Here is an 11,879-nt window from a genome sequence, read left to right as displayed (position 1 = left end):
ATCAATTTGTATTAGTAAGAACAAATTTATGACAGTCAAAATTTCATAAAAATTTCGGTTGTGAGATTTTTATTGATACGTCGTGTTACATCAGCCTCTTAAATGACACGTTAGCATTAGTTCGCTGTAAAGAGCGAACCCATTTCCAAAACATAGTAACTCATCACAAAGAGCACAAATACTCAGTTGTGAGCTACAATAGAAGGGGCTAAAGAAAATGTTAAGGCAACTATCTAAAAACTAAATTAACTTTATTTGGATTCTACATACGAAAGGGCTTCCAAATTGCCCTTGCTATTCGAACTGCCACGAGACGACCAACATCAACAAAAATCAAGCAATCGAATTCCACGAATCCACGATCCATGAACAGAAAGACATCTAACTAAATTGAGCCGAGAGGTGGGAAATTTGCATATCGAAAAGCGCCCTCTTGCGCACAGGTATACTTGAGGATTTTTATGGAGATTTTCCACAGCTCCCCGCCATGAACTCTAAGAGTTCATCAATAGAACCTATAAAAAGAACTATAACAAAGGCAAATACATAAGGAAATTCTTCTCCTCAATAAACAATAACGGATGCAATAACTATAGGTTGCTAAATATAAAGGATTAATATACAATAAACCATATGGTTACAAAATTATATGAAATATAATTTCTATTTTTGAATTTTATGTTCAAACATATTTACAATTTTAAACTTAAGTTAACAAAATTAATTTTACTATAAACAAGTTTTTTTTTTCTAAAATTAATGAAATATTTAAGCAAATTATTTTAAGAAGTTAATCAAAGTCCAACATTAGAAATACTTCAAAATTTTGAAGGAAAAAAGAGTTTAAAACAAATTATTTTCAATAAACTTTTCGACTGATTAATCATAAAAAGGATACGTGAAACCAGTTCATTCACAAAGTTCAAGGGGATATATCAGCTGCACAGGTTTTCTGAAAAGTCCCTTTTTGGTTTTGACGACACAAGCTCTGATATGTCCATCTCTACCTTGAAAAGTTTCTTGAACGATTCCCAAGTACCATAGTAGTTTAGATTTTGAAGTTCCTTCGACGAGCACTACATCATTCATCTTTACTTCTTTGTGAACGTTAGGCGATTTGAAATGGTGAACTGTTTTCAAATTAAGTAGATATAGTTCTTTCCATTTAACCCAAAAATGTTTCAAAAGTGTCGTTTGATACTGCTTTCTTTTTAATAAGGACTCTCTTGTTGACACTCGATTAACTAACTCAGCAAAATTAAATGGATAGTCGTGATTTTTCTTTCCATATTGCAAAAAGTCAAGAGGAGTTAATGGCTTGGGCTCAGAAAAATTATCAGTAACGTATGTTAAAGGTCTCGAATTAACGACGTATTCGATTTCAGTCAAAACAGTTAAAAGTTCTTCAAACGTGAGAAGAGCTTTTCCGAGAACTTTTCTGAGTGGATCTTTCACTGATTTTACGAGACGTTCGTAAAATCCGCCCCACCAGGGCGCCCTTTCTACGATAAACTTCCAATTAATGCCACGTGAAGATATAAAATCTTTAAATTCCGAATCTTGTAGAATGTTATAGAAGTACATTAGATCTTTATTTGCGGCTTTGAATGATTTTGCGTTATCCGAATAAACAACACTGCAACTACCTCGCCTGGAAATGAATCTTCTAAAGGCTAGTAAGAAATGTTTTGTAGACATGGAGGACACTAATTCTAAGTGAATTCCTCTAGTTACAGCACAGGTGAAAATTGCAAAATAAGCCTTTTTAACTTCCTTATCACATTTGTAAAGTATAGCTCCTGCAAAATCAAGGCCACAAATTTCGAAAGGTGGATTTTCTACGATTCTGTCTTTCGGAAGTTGCGCTGTTATTTCGTTTGCTGGTTTGGATTTGTATTTTCTACAAATGAAGCATTTTCTAAGTACTTTCTTCACGAGTTGTCTCCCCTTCGCTATCCAAAACTTTCTTCTAAGCATTACTAGAGTAGCTGTTACTCCGATATGAAAGTTCTTAGTATGCTCATGTAAGATTAATAATTCCGAAAATTTAGAGTTTTTTGGTAAAAGGATGGGTTGTTTCTCGTCTAGAGAAAATTCTGATTCATCTAATCTCCCTTTTATTCGCAAAATATTCCTGGGATCTAAGAAAGGTACTAGAGAACGAATTTTTGAACTGTCGCTAACTTTTTGAGATCTTTCTAAATCGACTATTTCTAACCAATAAGCTTCTTTCTGGGTTTCTTTAATCCAGTATTCTTCAGACAATTTAAGCTCATTTGTTTCGAGAGCACCTTTATTTTTCGACGTATTTCTTGCGTTGTGTATAAATCGAAATACGAAGGCAGTTACTCGCAATAGTTTGAGATAACTGCTAAATTTATCAATGTTTATGAGCTTTTCGCGATTTTCGAGGATTACTTCATTTTGCGAAACTTCTCTAAATTTACTCTTTAGTTCTAGGTCATGATTGCTGACGTTTTGGGCCTCTATTTTTGGCCAAAACTGCTCTGTTTGGCTAAGCCAGGGTGGTCCGTGCCACCAAAGTTGACTATCTTTCAATTCCCGAACAGATATTTCTCTGCTTACAATATCGCTTGGATTATCCCTCCCAGGACAAAAATTCCATTTCGGTGGTTCAGTCAGTCTTTGAATCTCCTCTATCCTATTTTTGACGAACGGTTTGTAACAGGACGGTTCTCCTCTAATCCAATGGTAAACTATAGAGGAGTCCGTATGAAAAAAGCAGGACTTCTCAAATTTTAAAGCTTTAGAGACTTTAGCACACAACCTAGCAGAAAGCAGTGCTCCCATCAATTCCAACCTCGGCAAAGAAAGAGTCTTTAACGGGGCAACCCTGCTCTTGGAAGTGATAAAACTAGTCGTTATAGTCCCGTCAGTCTTAATGACTCGAAAATATATTACAGTTCCGTAGGCCTTTTTAGATGCATCCGAAAAGGAGTGCAGTTGCACATCAACTGTGTAGGAGTCCGTGAAATGATAAAAGCGAGGGATTTCAACTAAACTTAAGTCTTTCAGTTCAAGACACCATTGTCTGAAGGGTTTTTTGATAACTTGGGGCATTTCCTGGTCCCAAAGAAGACCCATTTCCCAGACGCGTTGAATGAGAATCTTCAAACGAATTACGTAAGGAGCTACAAATCCTATAGGATCAAAAATTCGACCAGCAACTTGCAACAGGAATCTTTTTGTATCAATTCCTTTCGATACAAGGGATATCAGATTTTCTACGTTAAAATAAAATAAATCTCTGTCAGCGTCCCAGGAAATGCCTAATACTTTATAGTTTATCATGTTTTGACCAATTGGGTTTGATGACGTTTCAGTAGAAAACCCGTTCTTCTCCCAAAGTTTTCGCAATTCAGCAGAATTAGTAGCCCACTTGTGCAAGGGCATATTTGCTTCTCTAAAGATCTGGACGCATTCTAAACTAGTTGCGTATGCCGATGCAACAGTATTTTGACCTCCTATGATGTCATCGACGTAACAAAATTTGTTTAACAGTTCGTGAGTCTGCGGAAAAATAGAAGAATACTTCTTCAAATGGTGTTTAATAGTAGCACATAAGAGAAAGGGGGAACTATTTATTCCGAAGAGAACACGATTGAACCTTAGAACTTCTAAAGAGTCTGAAAAGGAATATGGATTTTCAGTCCAAAAGAACTTTGTTACATTTTTATCCGACTCGTCAATTGCTACATTCAAAAATGCCTGTTTAATATCAACTGTGAACGCAATTGGATGCTTTCGAAATGACAACAACAGTTCAAACAAATCAGGATATAAATTAGGTCCAATATGCAAACTATCATTTAACGAAAACTTGCCCTTTTTATGCGAAGACGCATCGAAAACAACTCTCAGCTTACTAGACACCCTATCATCTCGAATTACTGCCCTATGGGGCAAATAGAATTCTGGACTATCTGCTACACTTGATTCAGGAACACGCTCTACAATGTTTTGCTCTATGTAATTATTCACAACCCTCCTATACTCTGAATACAAAGAATGATCATTTTGAAACCTGTAGCACAATTTTGAAAATCTTTCATATGCCACTTCGTAATTGTTTTCAAGCGATTCTTTAAAATTATCCTTCCAAGGGAGTTTAACTACATATCTACCATCTTGGAAGCGAATACTATCTTCGAATTCTCGTAAAATTTTGTCATCATTACAACTTACATCATCGTTAGCTGGTTCGATTCCAAGATTTTCTAGTTGCCAAAATGTCTCCAATTGTTTTGAAATGTTTTCCTCAACCATTACTTTCATGGCGAAAGAATCACCTGAATTTTTATTTGGAGAGCCTGATATTCCAATTAAACACCACCCATAGAGCGACTCAGCAGCTACAAGTTTTCGATTAATACGTTTAATTCTGCCTGTCATGACGTCATAATAGTTATCAGCACCGATTAAAATTGAAACACTAATGTCCTTATTCGAAGTATCAGCTAATTTCAAACCTTTCAAATGCTTGCTATAAATGGAAGTATCTACTGCAGGCGGCGGAATATGTGCCGCGGATATTTTTTCTATTTCTAACGCCTCGATTTCCAAATACAAATTCGGATCTTCTTTATTTTCCAATCTTATTTTAACTACATTAAAGGTTTTTTCAATAGGAGACTTATCTCCGAAGGAATAAACTGTTAGATTTTCTTTTCGAATAACGGGAAGTTTCAACAATCTTGAAAATTTCCTATCTACAAAACTTCTTTGAGCCGCTGTGTCGGCTAACAAACGACAATTTCTATATTGATTATTATAACGAGCAACGACCGATGCGGTTTGCAATAAAACCCTTTGCGATTTGTTTTCAGTTTGACAAGAAGAAACGTTAGTAACATTATCATCAGATTCTTCTTGGGGCGGGGTGGAAGTTGTTTTATCCGAATTCTGATAAAACCGATAACAAAGTGTTTTGGGGTGCGATTTTAAACCACAAAACGAACAACCTTTTTCTTTTTTAAGCTTTGGACAAGAAGAAATTGAGTGTCTATTCGAAAAGCAAAAAAAGCAAAGTCTATTTCTTTTCAAATAATCCCGTTTCATTTCTATGCTTACCGAGTCACACGAAACTGAATCATGCAAGTTCGAACCACAAAACACACATTTTGAACTAGCAACTGTATGATTGACTAAGAGTTCAGCCGCTGAAGAATTGAAACTTTTCTGTTTTCGAAAAGTATCTTTTGTAGAAGATTTTGACCCGGAAGCGCCTCGATTGCGTTCTTGGAGCGGATGGGTCGAATTTTGTTTTTCTTTTACGGGAGAATGAAAAGATTGAGCTCTTTCGCGACTTTGTATTTCTTCACCTAAGAACTCGAGAAGAGCTTTCAAATCCCAATTATCACTTTTATTCTTTCTACTAAATTCAAGAGTTAATTCAGAGGGCAATACTTTCAAAATTATCGGTGTTAAGAGATTACCGTACAATTCTGAATTTATTCCCAAGCTTTCTAAATTCCTGATTTCAGTTTCAGCTTTATCGTATAATTTTCTCAAACTGTTCGTATCACTTGTATTTTTTATGGGAGTCATGTTCAAAAGCGATCCTAAATGCGCATTGATGAGCAAATTCTTTTGTCCGAATCTAGATTTTAAAAGTTCCAAGGCTGCATCATAATTACTTTCTGTTAATGCGAATCCGGAAATTGCTTTAGCTGCAGCACCACCTACTAAATTCTTAAGGTAAATAAGCTTCTCAATTTTAGATAAGCCGCTATTTTTATCTATTGCATTTTCAAACTGACTAATGAATTCTAGCCAATACCTGTGGTCACCGTAGAATTTATTAACAGTTAGCTTTGGCAATTTAATCGACGATCTAGTTTCTTGATGTACTAGACTACTAAGTTCCAATGTTGAATTTGATAAATTAGCGGGATTAATAGTAGGAGGTACAGCCGGAGGTGTTAGAGCTGCTATTCTTTGAGTAATTTGACATTTATAGAAAATTAAATTTTCCATGAAGTCTTCACATTGTTGCACCTCTTTTTCGATATCTTTTGCTTCGATTACATTAAGAAGCTCTTTATCAGCCACTTTAAGACAGTCAATTTTATCAATTAATTGATTTAATAATACTTCTAAATTACGCACATTAGTTTCATTTGCTAAAGTGACGTCTAAACTTTTAACGAACTTAGTGGCACTGCATTTAAGCGCTTCACGCTTATTTTTTATCTTTTCAGCATCCATACTAATTGACATACAAATTGAAAACAAATAACTCACCCAAATTTCTTCAGTTACTATATCCAATGGTACGAAACAACAACGATGTCAATATAACATATCACTACTCGACGAATTCTAACTATCAAACGGTTGTGCAGTACCTTGCGGCCGATGCACCATAAAGAAAATGTTAAGGCAACTATCTAAAAACTAAATTAACTTTATTTGGATTCTACATACGAAAGGGCTTCCAAATTGCCCTTGCTATTCGAACTGCCACGAGACGACCAACATCAACAAAAATCAAGCTATCGAATGCCACGAATCCACGATCCATGAACAGAAAGACATCTAACTAAATTGAGCCGAGAGGTGGGAAATTTGCATATCGAAAAGCGCCCTCTTGCGCACAGGTATACTTGAGGATTTTTATGGAGATTTTCCACAGGGGCAAAATCAAAACTTTTATATGCAGAATTTGAAAGCTGCAGAAGCAATTCAGAACTTTCATTCTCAAAACTTATTCTAATGAAACTGTAAGAATTTAATACAAAACGTGAAAGAAATTTTTACATAATTACATTCTTATCAAAATTCGATTAGAGAAAAGACAGATTCCCTTTGCTCTGTCCGAAGAAAGTTTTGCACTTATTTCTTTCTTATGCTGATTGATTTTTGATGAGAAAGAAAATGATTTTCAAAGATGAGAAAAATTCGAAAACTTTCAATTCATTCAACTTTTTATATTCTTTACATCCTTAGAGGATTGATTAATTCATTTCGGTGTAAAACTTCTAAATAAATTATTTTTATCACTTTGATCAAAGTTATCGTTTGATGCAAATCTTATTAGTTTGGAAAAAAGTAAGTGACTTGGCAACCGATAGATGTTTTGAGATAGATTAAAGTACATTTATTGGCTGTTGAAATAATAATTTAGTTTTGTAACAAAGATATTTTTTATTGATATGTGACTAATATATTCATTGGTGTAACAATTCATTTTTAGGCAGTTTAAAACATTAAGAATAAAGAGGGGATTGATTTGAAGTAGGTAAAAGAATATTTATTACATGGTTTTCAGTCAATAGAAATATCCAGTGATTCTAACGAAATTATCGATTGACATAATCAGGAACAGCATACAGAGGCAAAAGATTGAAACAAAATTAGAGATGTCTGTTTCGTGTTATTGAGAAAACAAACCTTCACCTTTTTTTCTGCCCAATCTGGACTTCCTTTTTTCTGTAACTTAAATTACTTATTTTCACCTCTACTAAACCTTATCTTTAATATAATAAAGTTTAAAATTAAATAGTATAGTGTCCTATTAGCATAATATTGCTTAATACTTTTTGAGTCAATGAAGTTTGTTTTTTCTTTCTAATGGAGCTGAGCTAGAGGCTTTCATCTTTTGCAGACCTATAATCCCCGATATAGCCAAGCACTGGGAACTTAATTTTGCCGAGAGCACTCCAAGTCAAACGAGTAATCAATCGATGGATCTTTTACATGCCATATAATCATATGATGTCAATTTTCTGCTTTTTGAAAATCCACCGGCTGGAGCCAGGATCGAACCTGCGCCGTTAGGCGTGAAAGACCAGTGTCTAGCTACTGCACCAATCTGTTGGCAATATCAATGAAGTTAGAGATACTACTTAGTTTTGAATGCAATTAATTAATGTAATATCGAAAACAAAAAACTTTTAAATAGCTGCCAAGAAAGAAAATTACATAATTGAAGAAGTCAACGATTCTAACGGGTCAAATCGCATATATATATATATATATAGTGTATGCATAGTTTGGAATTACAAACAACCCCTTTTAAAATACGGAAAAAAAATGAGATGCCGACAACACACACACACACAATCATAAAAAAAGCTTCTTTAGAGAACTTCTTACTGAGTATTTAAACCAGTGTTTCCCATCTTTTTTAGCCCACTTTTGAATTTCATCCAGGCAGTCCAGTTTTCCAACTCAGGTCCAGATTTGAAGATAATAATTCAAAATAATTTTTTTTTAATGAAGCTGAATTTTTTGCTTATTTGCTAATGTATTTATTTATCTGCTGTTGTCAATAGTTCAGTGGTTACTGTTATTTACTAGAAAGTCGCCCGTCAAGGTATGACGGGTGAAAATTGCTCCTCTTCTGCACATTAACGAAGCAATCGCCTGTTTGGTGACATTTTAATAGTTGAAATTATCACCCTAAACTATACCTGAACTCCAGTAGGTAGCGTTCACTGTTGGGCATTCTTTCGTTTCTTCATTCTCCTAAAATGACAGTCTCACCAGTGAAATAGTTACGTTACCGGATCGAGTTCAGCCCTGTCACAAAAAAAAAGCCTTTCTCTGCATGTTAAACATTGCCAAAACATATTATCTAACTATCATAACGTGGCGCAAGTTTCATTGTTGAAGCACGCGGGATACTCGATCATCGGCTATATGAGGATGATTGAGTATTTCTTTCATAAGATTCAACAAAACTTGTAGCGGAAACATTCCTTATTTTCTTACAAGGTCGTATTATACAGAGTCGGATAGTGAGGCTTACCCTATAGATACTATTAAGCATAAAATACGCTTTCAACAATGAAATACAGCATGGGGAAAGGTTAAGAACCTAAATGAATGTCATAAAATAACGAATAGTTTAACTTTCACTTTCTGTATAGCGATTCAAATAGATGTGATTAGGAGATTGAGTATGATCGCTCGGATCTAAGTCATACATTTTTTTACTTTATAAAAAAAAAAAAAAAGATTAGATAGAAAAAGATTTTTTTTTAGTTGAATAACGTAAAAAGTTATAACTAGTAATTGCAAATGAACTTTTTTCTGGAATCAGGTTATTTCCAGAAAATCAATGGAAGCCAATATCTAGCTGAAATAATACCCCATTGCATATCCAATAATCCACCTTGAACGCAAGAGATAATTTTATCGTAAAACACGTCTTTTCAATCGACTAAAATGAGCAGGAGGTTTTTTTTTTTTTTCCCACATTTATTTCTAATCTCTTTAGTATTACTTTATCAATGTTTTAATGCAAAAAATAAAGTTTATAAAAACATTGGAAAGATCAGAAAAAGTGAAAAATGGTTATTTGTTTAAAGATGTAGTGTTTTTTTATTTTTGTAATACTCTAAGTCAGAATAGCATGTATAAAAAGATTTTATATGCAGTCGAATCCTGTTGTTGGAAAAATCATCATTGCAGAAATTACGTTTTCACGAAAGCTCTTGAAAGCCCCAAATTTGTTCCTCAAAACCAGAACAACGTGAAGTCACATAATCGAAACTTTACTGGAGAGAGGAAAAACGTTTGTCTGGCTTATGCAAACGATGGGACGCGTGCTCTTTTAACAATTGTAAAAAAAAAAGCAAATATTAAGTAAAAGTGCAAAAATAAAAATGCTAAGGTTCTGAGGTCTCCATCTTCAAAACAATCTGCACTCTCACAGTTCTCTTGGTATTTGTTGTCATCCATCATATTTGCTATTACCCATGATATCACGGCCGTTATTATTTCCTTTAATTTGTCAGCATTGAGGACGAGCGCACAAACAGTTTGCCACTGTCGAACCATCATACCTGTAGGTAAGAAAATGCAATTTAGTTTTTCGTTTATTGACGCCATTTTCAGCTTCTGATTCAGATACTAGCGCTAGTTTTATTTGGAAAGAAAAAAAAGATATTATTTATGAATCGAAATTTCAAAAAAAGAATAAGAATTATGTACGAATCTGAAATAATTTCTTTTTCAAATTAAATTTCTTTATTAATGCATGATTTTATATACAATCGGTACATTTGCATTACTGAGACAAAAAATTATTTCTCTTTTCTCTTGCTGTCTGTAGTCGGCACGTCTTTTTACACATTGCTGGTAAAACAAAAATACGCTTTATTCTGCTTCGATAGATGGAATAAACTGAATCATGATTCCTAATAGTTTGAAGGGATGAATTTGGTGCCATTTGTATTAAAATTTACTTGTTTTATTTTCTCATAAGTTCTATTTTGTCGTCAAAAATTCTTTAAGCTCTTAAAAAGGTGCATTTGACATAATTTGGAGACTTGAAGTATCGAGACAGGGATTCTGCTGCAGTTAACGAATCGATGTTGGTATGCGGAAAAGTAGGTTCGTTTACTCCTGGTCGAACTCTTTGCTTTACTTTTACAAGCGTTTAGGCTTAAAGAATATATGCAAATGTTGTTTTAGGACTGCGGATATAGAATAAAAGGTTACTTATTTGATTGTTTCTTTTATTTCCTTTTAGGTAAAATAACTCAATTCTTAGATGAAACAATGAGGTAATAGCATTTTTTTTAAATTATTTTTTATGTGCAAAGAACATTGAGAATTCCAATTTCTCTTCCGTCAATCCATTATTTAACTACAAAACTTAATTCAACTAATGCACAATCGTTGTTTCAATCTCGTTTCTAGAGCACTGCATTTTGAAGGGTGTTTTTAAAATATTCTTCTATTTTCTCTCATTATTTTCCTGGAATTTTGGTTTTTAGCTGTTTCTGAACTATTTCCTACCATAAAATTACCGAACTTCGATTAGCCGTAGCTGCTTAACTGTCAGTGCCATTCAATCAACAAAAAGTAAGTAGTTTTGAGTAAAAACTACAAAAATATGCTTTTATTTGGTCATAGGTTGTTAATAAAAATGGCTGCAGATGTTTGAACAGGAGGGCACATAGAAGAAAAATATTACTTACTCGATTTTTTCTATTAATTAGCTCTAGTAAAAAATAAAACTCAATTACTTCATGCAACAATCATTAGAGGTGCTTCGATAAGTTAAAAATTTGAATTAACATGAACTCCAAAAATGCTTTTTCAAATGGGCCATAGGTTACTTTTCTAAAGTTATTACTACTCACGCTTCTTTAACACTACATTACCCACAAGACAATACAAAAGTTTCTTTTCATGGCGTTTAAACATTTCGAATAAGAAATAAATTAATCTCTCCTTTCAGCAGCGACGCCCTTATTTTTTTTCCCAGGACTTCAACGAAGAGGGATTCATGAACAAAAGAAATGAGCCCCAATCTATACACTAATCTCTAGATCAATTGATTTCACGCTCCGATTCAGTTTTTTATTCCCGCCGAACAAAAGTTTTTCGTTCCTATTAACAACAGCTTTTCTTGATATTCTTTTATTTTTTAAGTTTCATTGTGTGTAGAAAGGATTCAAGAACTTAAGAAATTACTTCGTATATCGGTTTGTGTTTTTATTTTTAACTTTATCCTAGGGTTTTTTTTTTTCTCTCTCTCGCTAAAGGATTAGTCTTCGCAATTGGTTAAGTATGGTGCACTAGTTTTCCTTCATTCGATAAATTTTGTTCTTGTTGCATTACGCGGTTCCTAGTTCCATAAAATTTTGCAAAAAAAATGAGTGGCTTTAAAGTTTAAAAAGTGTAAGATGAAGATAAAATCTTTTTTTTTTTTTTTTGAGGTAAATAAAAGGCTAAAAAAACTGCCCTAAAGTATCATCATGTTTAGTCTTTTAAAACATTTTTTCTGATGTAAAGAATCTCAAATTCAAAACGTTTTATGAAACTTGCATTATTTTTAGTTTTAAAACTACTGCGTTGCTTAGCACAAAGTGGTAGCTGCAGCTGAACTCGGGCACCATGCT

At 33.7% G+C, this 11,879-nt stretch overlaps 1 protein-coding gene across 1 annotated transcript; it reads right to left on the bottom strand.

Moving 5' to 3' along the window:
- Positions 1-909: 909 nt before the first annotated feature.
- LOC129233997 (uncharacterized) lies at positions 910-6,228 on the bottom strand. The gene has a single exon (XM_054867905.1). The coding sequence runs from the start codon at positions 6,226-6,228 to the stop codon at positions 910-912; it is 5,319 nt and encodes a 1,772-aa protein (XP_054723880.1).
- Between the last annotated feature and the right edge of the window lie 5,651 nt (positions 6,229-11,879).

This window comes from Uloborus diversus, unplaced genomic scaffold (genome assembly GCF_026930045.1).
Source record: "Uloborus diversus isolate 005 unplaced genomic scaffold, Udiv.v.3.1 scaffold_890, whole genome shotgun sequence".
In the NCBI taxonomy this organism is placed as follows: Eukaryota; Metazoa; Arthropoda; class Arachnida; order Araneae; family Uloboridae; genus Uloborus; species Uloborus diversus.
This window is presented reverse-complemented; position numbering and strand designations above follow the sequence as displayed.